Here is a 17,493-nt window from a genome sequence, read left to right as displayed (position 1 = left end):
ATCAAGGCTGTTTACTAAACAGATTGCCATGTTGTATCTTGAGAGCAGACTCAATATCGAGTGAAGAGTTAGCAATTGTTAATAAATAGTAGCACGTTAAGATGTCTCTCTGGGTGATTTTTGTGTACTGTAATTACACAGAATTGCCTGTTAGACTGGCCAAATTACATAAAAGGAGCCCTCAGCTCAACAAATGCGTTCCTAGTAATGGGTGCCTATTAGCTTTGACATGAAAAGCCTGTAGTTATGATAAAAAGGAAGCAAAAAGAGGTAGCAATCCTCTGTGCCTGTCTTGCAATGACATGGGCTGAGCTGGGGAGGATGCTGAGTTGTTCCAGAAAGAAGGTGTGAAAAGATTATTTATTAATGATGCCACTAGGTGATCTTGGTGCAGGGATCTCAAAGCCCTCCTCAGCAGTTAGAAGATGGAGAAGAGAAAGCTCAGGGGAGACTTTGTTGTGGTCTTTCTATATACAAAGTGTTATAAGAAAGATGGAGAAAGACTTTTTAACAGGTTTTGTTTGGGATAGAGTTAAATTGCTCCATTGTAGCTTGTCTGGTTCTATGTTTTGGATTTGTGCTGATAACAGTGTTGATAACACAATGATGTTTGAGTTGTTGCTGAACAGTGCTTACACAGCATCAAGGCCTTTTCTGCTCCTCAGACCGCCCCACCAGCAAGAGGGCTGAGGATGCAGAAGAAGTTGGGAGGGGACACAGCTGGGACAGCTGACCCCAGCTCATCAAAGCAATATGCCATACCACACAACGTCATGATTGGCTATGAAACTGAAGGGTCGGAGGTTGATGGGGGCTGCCATTGTTCAGGGACTGGCTGGGCATCAGTTGGCTGGTGGTGAGCAATTGTTTTCTTTTGCATCACTTGTTTTTCTTGGGTTTTCTTTATTTCCCTCTCTCTTTATTAGTTTTTTTCTCTCGGGTTTTTTTTTTAATTATTAAACTCTTTTTATCTCGACCCACAAGCTTTTGAACTTCTACCCTTCTGATTCTCCCCACCCATCCTGTTGCGGGAAGAGTGAACAAGCAGCTACACAGTATTTAGGTTCTGTGTGGAGTCTGATCCACAACACCAGGGCTTGTGGTGACAGGACAAGGGACAATGGTTTTTAACTGAAAGAGCGTAGATTTAAATTGGATGTGAGGAAGAAATTTTTCACAGTAAGGGTAGTGAAACACTGGACCAGGTTGCCCAAGAAGTGGTGGCTGCCCCATCATTGGAAGTGTTCTAAGTCAAGCTGGATGGGGATTTGGGCAACCTGATCTCATGGAAGATGTCCCAGGCCATGTCAAGGGGGTTGGAAAAGGTCCCTTCCAGCCCAAACCATTGTATGATTCTATGAAAAATGTTTTGGTGCCTCCTCACTGCTCCTCTGCTTTGAGTTGAGTGAACCCTGTAGTCACTCTGATAATGCTGACCCACCAAAAATCTCCTTTCAGCCATGGCCTAGTCCTGTCTTCACTAAATCCCTGTTGCTGCCCATGTTTTGGGGTCCACTAAAAAGAGCTTGTGTCCTGCTCTTCCTCTCTCCCTGTCTTGCAATTAGTGGAAGAAATTTGTCTTCCAGGAGATGAAAACTGAGCCTTCCCTTGATCAGCTCAAATTTAACTCCAGCCCTCAGCAACAGGCATGTCCTGTGTCGTAGTTTAGTCCCAGACAGCAAAGAAGAACCACGTGGTCATTCTCTCACTCCTCCCCTTTCCATGGTGGGATGGGGAGGAGAATTGGAAGGAAAAGGCAAAACTTGTGTGTTGGGATAAAAACAGTTTAACAGAACAGCAAAAGGAGAAGAAAATAACAACAATAATACTGACAAAAAGAATATACAGAGAGCGATTTTCTCAGCGCCTGATGCTCATCTTGCTCCTAAGTAGCAAATCACCCTCCTCCAACCAGCTCCCGTACCTAATTACTGAGCATGATGTCATATGGTATGGAGTATCCTGTTTGACTGGTGAGTTTGGGTCAGCCCTCCAAGCTTCTTGTGAAAATGAACGCTGTCCCAGCGGAACCCAGGACACCCTGGTACGACCAGACAGCTGGACGTCAGTGCTACGTTCGTTGAGAACTGCATGTTGGTTAAGAGAGTAGTGGGGTATGAACAGCACCTGCTTACTTAGTGGGTCTTCTCCCTGCGTGTGCATGCCTCACATCTGTTCCTTCTGTGGGCAAGTGCAAGGCTTTAGTCCTCTTAGCTCTGCAGAGACTTCGAAGGTGGACACGAGCATCAGTGGCAGCATTGTCAGATGAGTTGTGTCAAGAGCCTAGTTCTCACCCAGGTGAAGGTGTCATAGCATCGCTCGTTACCAAAATCTCTAAAAGATACTGTATATTGCTGTGGATTGCTGCCCTTTGGTGTAGCTGCTGTCGTTTTTGTCCAGTGGTGGGACTGGAGTAGAGTACACGGCTGATGCTTTACCATACCACTGCAGTGTATATATGTATATACAGAAAAAGCTCAATATCTAATTGAATTGGGATTAAAAAAAGCGAGATTTTTTTGAGAGATGACAAGAGCACGTACGCATCTTGGTCATTTAACCCTTCTCAGTTGTTTTCTTACAGCACTGACATACACCCCATTGTTTAGAAAGTTGTTCACTTCTATGAGTGCTGGTAAAAGCATTATTTTCCAGTAATTTAACAACTAACTTTCTGCTTTGACAAGAATTGTCCAACCAGCAGCAAAATCAATACAATGTGGCTTAAAAAACTTCTGAAGAATTGTGAAAAGCCTTTAGGCTAGTGGCACAGTAAGATGGTTCCTGAGCAATTCTTGGAGTAAATCACACCCATCTGGTCCAGTTCCTTGTCAGAACTGTGGAATGAATCTCACTGCTTTGAGCTCATGACCTGTGAGGAGAGGTAGGGGAGCTGGACTTGCCTGGTCATGCAAAGATGAATGTAAGGGGCAATCTAATCACAACCTACAGGTATCAGAGGGGCAATCACAGAAAAAACAAACTCATCTCTCTTGTGCCTGATGATTTAACAAGGGGAAAACCACAAACTATAGCTTGGAGATTCATGGGCGACGTTAGGAAAAACGCTATCACTAGGAGAGTGGTGTGGCCCTGGGATGGTCACCAGACAGGTGTGAGCTCTCTATTTTCAGAATTTCCAAGATTCATGTAGAGAAAACCATGGCCAATCTCACCTGATGACAGCGATAGTCTTGCTCCAACCTATAAATTGGATTAGAAAGCTCTAGATGTCCCTTGCAAACAGTGCTTCTGTAATTCTCTGATTTCAGGAGTCTTTAATTTCAAATATTCAGGAAGTCAGACTGAAGGCAACCATTCTGAATAGCAAACACATTTCTAAAAACAAACAAAGCCCAGCACCTCGAATTCCAAATTTGTATGTGTTTAATTCAAGAGCAAAATAAATGGTTTAATTTATTCAGTGACTTTATTAGTATGATGTTGTACCTATAAAGACTTTGTTCAGCCTTTGTCAGTATCAAGAATGAAAAAAGCAGAAAGAACAGCTTGCTTGTAAGGTCTCCGGCAAACTGCACGGTATTAAGAAATACCATTTTTTACTTTGTTCTAATTTGAGCCTGTTTGACCCTGGAGCCAGAGCAAAGTAATGGAACAAGCATGACTTGAATGAAGTTGCTTTTCACAGCGTTCTGCAGAAAATAAGAGAAGGAAAGAGAGAAATGCAGAGCATGTAAAGGGGGGGAGAGACAGAGAGATACTTTAAGAGCAAGAAGAAAAGGCAGAGTATGTTACAGAATATGGCCAAAAGAAGGGAGGAAAGAAGACAAATGAGAGAAAAAAATAGGGAGAAAGGAAGAGAAGGAAATAGAAGGAAGCAAAGAGAAATTGTAAAGAAAAGGAGAAGTGTCTTTCTGCCCTGCTAGGCAGAACCATGAGGTGGTAGGACAGCAAGCAGCCCCAGGCAGTAGCACTCGTTAGTTCCATCCTGGCTGATGTCATTTATTGCTTCTCTCCTCTGTTGTCCTGATTGGTGAGAGAATTGCAGGACTTGCTACTCCTAATGACCTGCTCAGTTCCTGCTTGACCCAGGCACAGGTTTTCTTTCCAACTCCAACTGGGTATGGCTTCATCTGTGTTGCAGGGTGCTTGTGGATAGCACCCATCAGCAGACATGAGGAGGTGGTGAAGGACAGGCTGTCTGGGACCACCTTCAGTCCAAGCAGGTAGAGACTCTGTTCCTAGCCTGTCTTTTGCAGACAATCAGTTTTCTCCTGGGCTGTGGTGCTGGGAAACTCCCCTGGGACTGCTTTCTCTCTTACCTTGAGAATGCCTTGCTGTTTTTCTCTTGATATCGCTATTTTGTTTTAAATCAACCTTGCTTTTTCCCCTCGTCCTCCTCCCACAGAAATTTCCCTTGCAAGGCTCAGATCCTGCAGCATCCGACCACCTTCTGTCAGGGGGTTTAATTAGTCAGAAAAAATAAACCAAGCAATGCTTCATTTGCCAAAGGGAAGAAGGAGAAAGAGGGGAAAAGGAAGATGGGGAGGACAGAGAAGCCTTAATAATGAAGAAAGAAAGCACAATCCTAAGCTACATGAGCCTAAGCTTTTAGGACTTCATATTCCCAAAGGACCGAGCTCCTGTTCTTATTGCAGCCAGTGTTTTTTTATAGTTATCCACCCCCATGATAAAAATCCCATCCCTTCTTCGTAGGGAGAAGGGATGAGCTTCATAGCATCTCTTCGGGAAAAGTCCTTCTGGTGGGCATGGTTTTTATGAAAATTTGGCTGAAGGATAAAGAAGGAAGTGTAGATCAGGTTCTTTTCTACGGGAAGGGCTGCAGATAGACACCAGCTATTACCCACCAGTCCAGCTTCTAGCTGGATGGTCAGCATTTGTGTAATGCCTTGCCAATGAGCAAGCATCTGACCTAGGGATGGTCTAGTACATGCAGCCTCCCACTTAGGTGACATTGATCTGGAAGAGGACTATGGGTGATGCAGAAAATTGGATCAGGAAGGGGCTGAAAAAACCTGAAGCTGTTGGAGGTAAAGGGAAGTCAGAGAGGATGTGAAAAGGAGGGGAGTTAGGGTTACTGTGTTGGAGATACAGGGATATAGTCTGCTCATCTCTTAGAATCCAAACCCTGTTTCTTCAGTTTCTCTTGGATGGTTTAGGAGTGAGTTTTATGTCAGGGGTTTTTTGCGTTAGAGAGCTCCTCCCCCACTTTTATCCAGTTACCCATGAAAAGTCAGTGAAATGAGACCTACTTAAATCAAATGTCACAATCGATGCTCATCCCAGGGCACCATTTGTGTGATGTGAACTCATATTGCCGTAGGGGGAGCAGGGAGAGAAAAAAGGTTGGGAGTGAGCTTGGAGTGGGCAAGCAAGGAGCAATCCATGTTTGAGGAGCTTACACTTCTCAGTGCGTTTATCACGACCATGTATCTCTAAGGTGCGGCAGGGCTGTTGCCCATCTGGGTCCTGCAGGGAGGGAAGCAATGCACAGGTGGCAAAAGGAGAAGCTGTAGCTTCATACTGGAGATTGCATCTCCCTCTTGCAATCCCAATGCCTGACTGAATCATAGGCTTCTCTTCCCAGAAGAAAGTCCCTTTCACATTTCAATTTGTAAGGAGCAGGATATGATATTTCAGCACTCACAGTGCCTGGATTACGTCCAATTTCAATTTTGTTTGATGGAAGACAAATCAAATTGTTGATATTTTCATTTAAATCTTGTTCTGTTTACCTAGTTCCCAGAAAATTGCTTCTAACCTTACACAAATATTTTGTGGTAGTAAATTGTCAGGGTGGAAATACAGTCACACGAGTTGATGTTAAAAAAAACAATGATCAAAGTCTCTGCAGAAGTTTAGAGGAAGAATCCATATGTGAGTTGTAGCATTTACCAGGAGCATTTTGGGAAGACTTAGGTGTGGGAGATGCAGGACCTTGCTGGGTGGATTAGTGAGGCTCAGTGCTGTGTTGTTCTTGCAATTTCTGCACAATTGCTTGTAGTTAAAAGGACTAAGATATCGCCTGAAATCCATTTCCGTAATTTCAGCAAGTTGAATTAGGCTCAGCATCCAAACCCTTTGTAGTATCTGTGGTTGTGGTTTTAGAGAGTTCCAATCCCCCTGTTTCACAAAGCAGACTCAAGGGAGCTGTAGACACATGCTGGGGTAGTGAGGTGTCAGAGCTAATATAGTCTGTAGGGAGGGGACATTACAGAGACGTAGCACCACACTGCGGTGCAGTTTGGCTTCCAGTCTGCAGCTGGTCTGCATCCATTAAAGATCACTCAATCAACCTGTACTCCTTTGGGTATATATGCCAGTTGGGCATTCAAACCGCTGAATGTGTCACTAAATTTTGTCTCAGATCCCTTAAGCTCTTGTGCCAGCCTTCCCAATAGCTCCTGTGGGGTTCACTACAACAGTATGGCGAAAGTTTTGTTCCTCGTTGATTCCCCCCAACGAGATTCAAAATGTGAGATGTGCCCTTGGTCAAAATATGCAAGTAAGGGTGATCCTCCTAAGGCCTTCAGACTTCAAAGACAATTCAGCTCAGATCCCTATTTATTGGAGTTTTTTGTCTCTTCTTTGTGGTGGGCTCTGTGGTGTAAACCTGTACAGGCTGTGGGCCTTGAATCAATGGACACTTGCTTGCTTTGCCCATGTGTTGAACTGACCAGGCTCCATATAAGCATAGCACTGAACCTTGCCCAATATATTTTGCTTTGCAGAAGGCTCAGTAGACTGGAACAGAGCTGCAGTAGCCTCAGCTTTATGACGTCCCACTGATTGGATGTCCAGGTTGAGCAGCCTCATGCCTGCCAACAAAATGATGTAGACAAGTCCTTAGGGGACTGCCTGTTCCATTCCCAAATTCATGTGTAATTGCATTTTTTTTTCCTTTGCTAAGCCCTTGCTATGTCAGAAACCATCTCATCTCCATGGCTGTAGCGGTAGGTGTTGGTACTGCGCCAATCTAATGAAAACCTTAACTGTGCTTCCACACCTCTGCATACTGCCTAATCACTCTAAATAGAGGGTTCTCATGTGTCTGCTGCATGGTGGGTCTCTTTCTCTGCTTTCATGCCAGCAGAGATCTCTGACGTGGAAATGAAAACATGCTGGAAAGAAAACCCTGCAGCAGGGAAAACCAAGTGGGATCCAGATCCTCACTATAAGCTTAGAATAGGGGGAGTGTAGTGATATTAGTCTGGAGGATGTTGGCTAGTTACACAGTTAGTCCTAATGATGCAGAGAACTAGATTAGGAGAGGTTATAGCATGTGTGTTTGCTCTTGGCGTTTCAAGAGCTGATGATCAGCAGATCTTTTGTGTTTAGATAGGAAAGGAGAAGCATTACACACCAGCATTTCCAGTAAAGACCCTTGCATAGGAAGAAATGTCTTGTGTAGTAGTGTAAGAGTAGTGAAGATGAGTGGTATGACTGGATGCTGGGTCGCTGGGCAGGATATACGTCTTTTTTTTTCTTTACTTGCTTCATGTCCTCCTTTTCCAGATGGACGTTTGTAGTATGTGGAAGATTTTCACCTTATTTTCATGCTCCAGCCTTCATCACCACCATTCCTAGAAGAGGTCATTTGTAATTGTTCTAGTGTAGACACTGCCTTCTTCTATTGCCTCGATAATTATCTTCAACGTTTCACACTGGATATGAAAGGCTTGATCCTCCTCTTGCAACTCACGCCTTTTGCACACCTTTTCTTGCCATGGATATCACAGTAGTTATCCAAACTTAACACTGGTGTGTTTGGAGGCAGAATCAGGTCCAAATAAAGGCTGGATCAACCAGACATAGATCCTGGTTTTCTTTCCTGTTTATTTGTATGTAGAGTGCAGAGTGAAGGTCAGGTGAGTTGACACACAGACAATTAGGAGGAAAATTCGTGCCATGAAATTCAGCTGGCAGCATTTGCTGAGCATCTTCTTTTTTTTATTTTTTTTAGTATTAATGTTTTTCTTTCTCTCTTTCAGAACATGGAAAAGGTGCTGGTCCCTTCTGTCACGTTAATTGTAGGCTGTGGAGTATCTTCGCTGACACTTTTGCTGTTGATTATCATTTATGTCTCTGTTTGGAGGTATGGCTTTCACTCTCTTCTCTTCTTGTTGGGGAAAGTAACTGTCACTTGATCTACATGGATCCTGGAGGTTTTGTTCTCCTGCTTTGGGTGTCTGGTGTCTGAGGAAGAACCATTTTGTAATGAGTGGGTCCTGCAAAAAGTCACCGCAGTGGCTTAGTTGGCATTATTCTTTGCTTTTAGTGCCAAAGAAATTAGTACAGTGCAACTAGTTCCATGACCCCATGTAGTTGCATTGTTCCATTTTCAAAAGCTTCGTGCTGTTTTAGATGCCTTTGTATACCCCAGGAAACCTTGTTTGCAGAGAGGTGGGCACACACTGCCTCCTGGCAGTCAGATTGCCTCAAGGTATTCCCGGTTGGGTCTTTGATAACATCGAAACATCCACAATGCCTTATGAAAACACCTGGCCTGACGAACTAACTGCACTTTTCAGGAGCGTAAGAATGATAAACCACATGGTCTACATAACTCCTCAGTCTCTTAGCTATGTTCTGCCTCTAGCTTCAGATGTGTATGGGATTCCTGAGTACATCTCATTGCAGAGAGCTCCTGTACACCTATAAGGTCAGGTGCAACTTTAAATGGTGTCATTTATAGAAGCTGAAGTGGTTTCGTCGCAAAGTTTTCTAGAACAGAGGGCCACATTGGCCCATGCCCCTGTTAGATACATTTTGGTGGACTGCATAAGCTGAAGGACCCCAGGGGTGCAAGGGATTCTCCCCCTGTACTACACTGAACAAAGTCTGAGTTTATACTATGAGACTCATACCTTTCCTAAATCCATGGTGAACATGCTGAGAGCTTCATGACTCTAAGCTAAATGAAACAAAGAAAATCAGAACCAGGTGAATAACCGTGAAATTAAAATGGCGCGCCTACAGAGAATATACTGTCTGGAAATTAGCAGTGACCCTTTCGGGAGAAGGAATCAGTCTGAGGCTCTTATTTTGTCAAGCGATTTGTCTTAGTAGGGAGGAAAACGTAAATTGAGAGTTGTGAATCGAGATAAATTTTTCTGCCCTTTGACAGAGGAAAGAAACAAAAGAGTAAAAAATGAGCAAAAATGCATCTTTTTTTTTGTTGATACTGTGAGAGTGCATAGTGGCTAGTTAATTATGGCAAGTGCTCTGAGCTGAAGACTGATCATAATAACGTTTATCTAGAACTCAGGTTTTTCCGTGCCTGGGGTATCATTGGATCTGCTCAAGTCCTTGTCCTCTCCTGCTTTTCCTCAGGCTGGGCAGCACTGGGCAGCGCTGGTAGGTGACTTACTGGTGTCACTGGTGTCAGGATCAAGTGGAAAGTTAGGATAGAGGAGTAAAGAGCAAGTGTTCGAGCCTCACCCTCTCTTTCCTATCAGAATCAAGTTCAGGATCTGAAACCCAAGTTCAGACATGAGGTTGAATCAGTTTGGAGCGTGCCAGAGTCATTTGGAATAACATGATGCATCTTCTTCCAGGAGTGTGCCCCTCAATATTTACTGTTATTGAGGACAGTAAAGTTAATTACCTTCCCTGTTTAAAATACGCTCTTTTTAATTTCTCATTCCAGCTTTTGTGTTATGCCTATGCCCAAAATGATCAGCATGAATGGGGGAAAATGTTTATGGGAGGCTTGAATGGGCATTTCTGAGCTAGCCAAGGATGGACATGCATTTCCAAGTGATCCTGAGACCAGCTATTTCTTGATTAAAGGGCTCTTTATCCTAAGTCTCTGTGTAAATATTTGTAAAGCATGATCAAGTGATCTCTAGAATTTCTCTTTGGTGCTCTGAGTTTGTTTCATTTCTTCTCTGTAGATCATGTTTTCATGTTTTCTAAACTTCACAGCATTCCCGTGGCTGAGCCCTGAGCACTCTGTGTGTCCTTTTTATTTTAAGCATAGCTGCTGGACATGAATGTGCTGTCCTATTAATGGTCTCAGGAACATCATATTCAAGTCAACATTATCTCCTGGATCCCACTTTGTTTTGCCCTAGATGTTATATAGTCTGATAGACAACAGCTGGAGGAATGCTTAGAAGTGTGATCAGCAGTATTATTCCAGCTGTTGTTGCTAAAAGACAGAAGCCATATCAAAGTGTTCCTTGCTCACAGTGCAGAGGAGAAAATCCTCGTGGTCTAGCTGCCTGGTCTTCCATGGAGAGCACTCACCAGAGCTCAGCCGTTTCAGGGAGCTTTGGCCGGGAAATTTCCCATTCAGACCACTGGACAAAGGCATCTGGAGCGTGCATACACAGCCTCAGCTTGAGTGTGAAACACTTCTGGTGAATAGGCTCACTGAGGCTGACAATCTGGAAACTTTCCCAGAATTTTGCCCAGCTAGGGTTTGTTTATACATGGGAAGCAGAAAGAAATGGTGGAGGAGAAAGAAGGAAAGGAACATGGTAGAGAAAAGGGGGAAGAGTAAAAGGGAGGTGATCCCAGCTTTGGGCTGTATATCAGAGAGGAAATGAATTTACCCTCCTCTTCCTGTTCAAAACCCTCAAATAATGGTTGCTTCTTAGTGGCACCTACTCAGCCATCGCCATGAATGGCATGAGCTTTTTGATGCAAGTGATCACTTCAGACACAGCCAACTTGGCACAGTCTCATTGAAAACTGGATGTTGTTTCTGTTGGACGGCTCTTGGTGGCCTGTTGGTGGACTCATTCCAGTTCCCAGTAGACAGATGGCTGCAAAAACTCTGCTGCAGATGGTGCATCTCTGGCCTTATTAGCAGCCTTGACACAGAGGTCAGTGACACAGTGGGCCACAGAAGTGGAGCAACCTTGTTAAATCTCAGCAGAGGCTGTCCTGGCTCACAGCTGGAGGCACGATCTCTGTGTGGGCCACGTGCTCCACCACCCATGTGGAAAAAGAGGGAGAACTGAAAGAAAAAGGTCTTCCCTCTTGAAAACTGACATGAAAATGAAAAATGGGGGGAAAAAGGAACTGTTCGAGGGTCAGAACGGGTGAAATTACTTAGTACCATGTTTCTCTAAGCTTTGGTTTGTACAACTCCTTTCCAGCAGCTCCTTGACACCACAGTATTTCAGGAGTGCCCCAATATGTTTTCCATCGCTGAACTCATTGTGGTTCAATGGCTTCTGGAGTCAGTGACCTTTCCACAGCACGGAGATCAATGCTTACTATCGAATTGCTCTTCCACCAGCCCATCAGCATGTGGGGCACGGCAGTCCTTTTTCGCTGGCGGTGGCTGCGTGAATCCTGTATCGCTGAAAGATAGCGGCACGAGCTTTTCTCACTCCCTGCCCATCGAAGCCAGAGGATTGATTTAGTGGTTGCCAATGAACTCTCAAGGGGCTTTTAACACTTGCTTTAAATCCAGGAGGTCTGCCTTTGCCAGAGATGCTGAGGCACTCGGTGGCCCTGGTGGGAGGTAGCACAAGTGAGTAAGTGACTGCAGGAGCAGGATGTGTATAAAAGCAGTGAGAAAGCAAGAGTGACTCAGCGTTTGTGGAGAGGAAGGGACCGTAATGAGGACAGGGAGACAGCCTGCAGGGTTTTCCCACCTTCTCCATCTGCCTTGGTTTGCACAGGGCTTCCCCACATCCTGCAGGACGCAGGCCAGTGCAGAAGTTCCTCAATTTGCAGAGTTTTCCCCTACTTTGGTGGCTGAGTACAGCACATTTTGGTAGGTAGGCAGAGTCCGTGTGTCAGCTAAAGGGCAGTGAGACAGCACCCTGGAGTAGCTCTGCCTTTGCTGGAGGTCTCTCCTCTGGCAAAACCCATCCAGATCTGTGTTTTTTCCCTCTCTGATAGGAGTTTCTCACTTCTTTGTCCAGAGGGCCTGGATAGTAATAGTGATTTCTTTCTGTAGAGCATACTGCACTGGAGAAGAGGAAACAGACGGAAAAATGCAAGGAAGATGGGAGGTCATCTTAGTATAACGGAGAAATTCTGATTGAGCCAAAACATAACAAGGAAATGTTTGGTAGCCAGGTCAGGCTACCAAGGGAGACTTTGGAAGCCCTGGAATTCAGTATTCATTTAAGAAGGTTAGACCTGAGATACGTTTGAAACTGGTAAGGGATGTGAAAGGCATCAAGAAGGATTTCTGTAGATATGTCAACACTGAAGGATTACTCAGGAAAATGCTGGCCTAGCATTAAAAGGAGAAGTAGCCTAATGGAAAAGGTAATAGAAAAGGTGAAGGTACTCAGTGCCTTCATAGTCTTGTTGTGGCAAAGTTTTCTCCCAGGCACCCAAGTTCCTGTTCCTAGTGGCAGAGTCTGAGGAAGGAAATACTATCCATGACCAAGGAAGAGAGAGAGATGAGGAACATTTAAGTAAGGTGGACATTTGCATATCCATTGGACTGAATGGGATGCATGGAAGGTGTTGAGGGAGCTGAGTGATGTCATAGCAGAGTCACTTTCTGTCATCTGGGGAGGTTCCTTATGTCTGGAAAAAGGCAAATGTTACACTCATCTTTAAAAAGGGCAAGCAGGAGGATCCAGAGAACTACTGACTAGTCAGCCTACTCACAACCCCTGGGAATATTAAGGAGCAAGTAGTTCTAAAGGTTATTTCCAGGTAAAATGATGGACAGGGGAGCAACTGGGAATAGACAGCGCAAATTTATTGAGGGCAAATTGTGCCTGACTGACTCGTTTGCCTTTTGTGATGGGACAACTGATTACATGGACAGTGGAGAGATGCGAGTGTTGTATATTTTGGACATTATCAAGGCTTTTAACACAGTCTCCCATAGCATCTTTGTATCCAGACCAGGGAACTGTGAACTGGGTCAGTGGCTTCTAAGGTGGGTTAATAACCAGGTGGAGTTTGTGCGTGCTTAAAGAGTAATGGTCAAAAGTTTGAAGCCTAGCCAGCAAGTGGTTACTAGTTGCATGTGTCAGGGGTTGATATTAGGGCCAATATTGTTTAATGTCTTCTTTAACAAGCTGGATGATGGGCCAGAATGCACCTTCAGCAGGTTTGAGGATGACACCAAATTTGGAGGAGTAACTGAAATGCTGGAGAGCAGCAGCACAGAAGGACCTCAGCAAACTGCAGATATGAGCTGGAGAAACGATACAACAAAGAAAAATGCACAGTCCTGCACCTGGGACAGAATAACCAAGTCGAGCAGGATAGGCTGAGGACTGACTGGCTTGGTAATGCCTCTACATGGAAGGCCCTACGGACAACAATTTGGACATGAATCAGCAGTGCACCTGTGCAGCAATGAAGGTCAAGATTATATTGGGCAAGAATGTAGCCAGAAGGTCAAGGAAATTGATTATTGCCCTCGCTTGACACTCTTGAGGCCACATCTGGAAAAGTGTGCCCCATATTGGTTTCCCCCAATACAAGCAATGTCAGCATACAGGAACAAGTCCACTGGATGCTTAGGGGTCTGGAGAACATCGTGTAAAAGGAGACAAAGGGAACAAGACGCGGTTAGCTTGGAGAAAAGGAGGCTATTAAGGAGGAGTCACGGAGAAGTCAAATGACTTGCAGAGGTATACAGGGAAAGGTCTAGAGGCACCAGCTGCAGCAGGAAAAAATACAGCTGTATGTAAAGAAAAATAATCCTTTACTGTGAGAGTGGTTAAGCACCGTAACAAGTCATCCAAGAGAGATGGTCCATTTCTGTTCTTGGTGATTTTTAAAACTTGATTTGACAAGACCTTGAGAAACCTGATCTGACTTTGAAATTAGCCCTTTTATGGGCAGAGGATTGGACTGGGAAGTCGAGAGGTTTTTCCTCAAATTAAATTATTCTGATTCTGTGATTCTACATGTTGCCAACCCATGTCTCATTCTATGGAGCTTTAGGGATCTTGGGAAGAGGATGCATGAAAAGGCATGAAGGGAAGCATGGAAAAGCAGAGGCTTGTTTAAGTTGGGAAAAAGTCTGAAGACAGCTGGATTATCTCCCCTTACATTCACATACAGCCTATACTTATGGTCAACTACTTACTTATCTTTTTTGACCAGAGGAAACTTTTGAAGTGCACACCAATGCCAGTAGCATCATAATGTTGCCACACAGACTTACCACATCACATTCCCACCAGGACAGAGTCCAGATCTTCATTTCTATACCTCAGAAGCTGCTGTCTGGAGATTTTATATTTTGCTTCACACAATCATAGGTAGATTGATGGTTTGGTACCCTCCAGCCACAAATGGAATAGGATCCAGGTGATCCACAGCATTGTGTTGAGCCCAATGAAATGGGGAAATTTGGGATGAGATTGGCCATGAAAGGAACCAAAGGCTCAATTTTCAGAGAATCAACCCAGTTTCTACCTGGGTTCAGGGTGGAAGTCTGAATTTTGTAGTCTGTTGTGGGGTTGGGTGAGTTTCTGGGATAACTCCCTATAATCCAGGTTTCCAACAGACTCAGTATAAGTTCAGTGAGTTTTTTTGTATCCAGGAAAGCATATCCTGAACATTCGTATTTATCTGAAGGTAAAACTCAGAGGGAAGTTAAAATCTACATTTTGCAGCCTTCGGTAGGTCTAAAGCACAGATTTACCCTTGGCACAACATAGACATGCAGTAAACTCATCCTGCCCACCTAGTCAGAAACTCTGCAGCCAAAGCAGGGCCAACTCACTCTTGCTAAAATCTGTTAATGAAATTAAATTCCTAATATAAATAGTTGATGTACTGGAATATAGGAAAGAATCCTGCATTGGCCTCCAGGGATGAGCTGGTTGATTAATAGATCTGTTTTTAATTTCTATAAGCATCAGCATCTATTCTTCACTCATCTGGTATTCAGGCAGCGCACTTGCCGAATCACTGAGATTATTCACATGTACGAGTGTTGGTATGGTCAGGTCCCCAGTCAATCCTTGAGGACTTGCACTTTTGCAATTCCTTTTTAATTTTATTACGTAAATAAAAGTGTCTTAAAAAAAATTTCCTCCGTAGCCGGTGGTTTGAATTAATTGTCATGCCCATACCTCAGCAGCAAGTTGGTACTGTGCTGCACATTGCAAATCAGAGATGACAAATAGCTTGCTCCTGCAAGGTGCTGAAGGCAACAACTTCCTAACTTGGATTACTAATGTCCCAGACCAACAGCTGCAGTTATCTATTTGGCCTGGTTATGAGAACTGTTAAACCTCTCCGTCTGCAGGGGAGAGGGGAAATGCCACAAATACTTCTCACTTCAGTCCAGGTTGTTAGGTTAAATAAAGGGAAATGCTGAATCACAAACACTTTGTTGTGCATGCATTCGTAATCTGCTTTCATCGCCAGCATGCCTGTGGCTCTTCTTATTTGGGAATCTTTCCATGTGTTGCCTGTATGTTTTCTTTTAAGCTCCTTTTCAAGTCTCCTTTCAAGTAAGCAGAGCTGAAGAAGACTTGCAGCACTCGATACTGTTTTAGAAGCGGCTCAGACTAGGGACCGGGCTGGCCCCTAGTTTGCTGACTCCAGCTCATAACTCCAGCATTGATAGGGGAGGATGGAGAGATCTGTGGGCTGAGCACTACACCCAAGCTCTCCCGCTCTCTTTTCCCCTTGTTCTTTTCTGTTTAATGTACAAGATCTGCAGGGAATGGGCAATCTTTTACCGTGGCCTTCTGTAGAGCCTGGCCCAGTGCAACCTGCATCTGGTTGATGCTTTTCAGAGGTAACTTAATGCGGGTTGTAACAGGGTGGATCTCCCTTCCCTCTTTTCTTGCTGCAGGTATATTCGCTCAGAGCGCTCTGTCATTCTTATCAACTTCTGCCTATCCATCATCTCCTCCAACGCCCTCATCCTGATCGGACAGACCCAGACCCGGAATAAGGTAGGAGATCAGTTTGGCTTTGTTTGTTTGTTTGCTTTTCCCCTGATTTAGCACTGAAATGATCCATTCAGGCAGCGCTTCCTCAATTTTCCTCCATCTGTTAATTAGCGACATGTCAAAGACACAACTAACTGACAGATTTCAATTTTCTCTCTTGCTCTCTCTTTGATAATTTGTCAGCATCCTCGGGGCTGTGATTAAAACCGATGTGATATTTTTGAATATCTGCCCAGAGTAGCTGGCACAAGGCACGGTGAAGAAACATGGTTATTTGCAAGGCTTTAACTATTTTATTTTCAAAAAATTGCAAAGAAAGACAGATTGAGAAAAGTCTTTAGAAAAAAAAAATCCAACATCTCAGCTTTACATTTATTTCTCCAGCAACTTTTATACTCTGAGCTTAAAGCGCTCGGCAGATGTTAACGAACACAGCCACAAAAAACACCTTTTTTTTTGGCGTAGAAATCATTGCCAGGCACGCCATGCACACTGCAGAGCCTGGGGACGTGAGGGACTCACTGCAGATCACAGTGTGACTCAAGCAGTGAAGGCAAGATGTGAATGTGGATTGTCAAGCCACGTGCACTGGTGCCACGTGCACACCTTCCCACGTTACAGACCTGGCTGGAGAGGCGTGTGTTGCCTGTGTGACTTTTCTCCAGCTGAAGTACTTTCTGTTTCCCCGCTGGTGTCTGGCATAACAAATCACTGCTTATCATTAGTATTTTCTTGCTGCACGTTTTCCCAAGTCTCCAAGCGCTCCAACTGTCCTAACTCCACTAAGCAGAAAAGTGAGACAAGAAGCGTCCTCCACTACTACTGCTGCCAAAGTCGCAATCAGAAGTCAAAATTTAGTTTTTAATTAACAATAACAAGTGACCAGCCAATTTTTTCAAGCCTCTACTTTGGCAGCCAGATCATGCTGCCACTTTTAGAAGCATTTCTGCAGAGAAGCCCCAGGGTTTAATGAATCACAAATTTTACGGCGGGCCCTTTGGGTTAGGGCTAGGTTATGTTTTAGGGAAAGCTTTACAGCTGCTTGAGTCGTATGTGCGTAGAGCAGCTCAGAGAGATGCAGCCAGCCAGCCCTGCTCCTATTAAATGGCCTTCAGAAGCTAACTTCTCAAAGCAGAGCTTTCTTTCATGGCCGACATGGTTTTCTTAGGACAAGAAGTGGAGAAAGGGTGAGCTAAGCTGTCCCTTTCCCTGGGTGCATTGTCTGCAACCCCAAGTGTGTGTTAGGAGCTTCTCTCCATAGAAAGAAATACTGAGGGATGCTCAACATGGCAAACCATGGCTGGACCTCCTCTTTGGTTATTCTTCTTCACTCCAGGACAGCAGGTGGATGTCTTCAGCCTCTCCTGCCCGCTTCAGAGCACAGTTGTGAGCCAAGGTTTCCCCTCATGCTTTTTTCTCACGTCACTCTGGGTGTTCACTGTCAGAGCTGTTAGTGGGGATTCAAAGCTCCCGGCTGCAATTGCATGAGGCAGATTAGCTCTTTGCACATACATATGCATGAAACACCATAAATAGAAAGGTTATTCTTGGATTTCCACTCAGCCGTCTAGTAAACAGTCTCTGGCAGGAAACAGAGAAAGAAAACTATACAGGGCAGAGATGAAGGAGAGTAAATTAGGAATTTATTCACATTCAA

General features: G+C 44.3%; 1 protein-coding gene across 14 annotated transcripts in view; it reads left to right on the top strand.

Moving 5' to 3' along the window:
- Positions 1-17,493, top strand: part of ADGRB1 (adhesion G protein-coupled receptor B1) — a 289,625-nt gene that overhangs the window by 211,755 nt on the left and 60,377 nt on the right. For 7 of the 14 annotated variants that reach the window (XM_075415464.1, XM_075415457.1, XM_075415456.1 and 4 more), the window contains 3 exons: positions 7,974-8,077; positions 9,244-9,339; positions 15,737-15,839. In XM_075415464.1, the coding sequence (XP_075271579.1) occupies positions 7,974-8,077; positions 9,244-9,339; positions 15,737-15,839 (303 nt within the window). The remainder of the gene's footprint in view (positions 1-7,973; positions 8,078-9,243; positions 9,340-15,736; positions 15,840-17,493) is intronic. The other 7 variants (XM_075415468.1, XM_075415463.1, XM_075415467.1 and 4 more) reach the window with 1 other exon arrangement.

Source organism: Opisthocomus hoazin, chromosome 3 (assembly GCF_030867145.1).
Source record: "Opisthocomus hoazin isolate bOpiHoa1 chromosome 3, bOpiHoa1.hap1, whole genome shotgun sequence".
In the NCBI taxonomy this organism is placed as follows: Eukaryota; Metazoa; Chordata; class Aves; order Opisthocomiformes; family Opisthocomidae; genus Opisthocomus; species Opisthocomus hoazin.
This window is presented reverse-complemented; position numbering and strand designations above follow the sequence as displayed.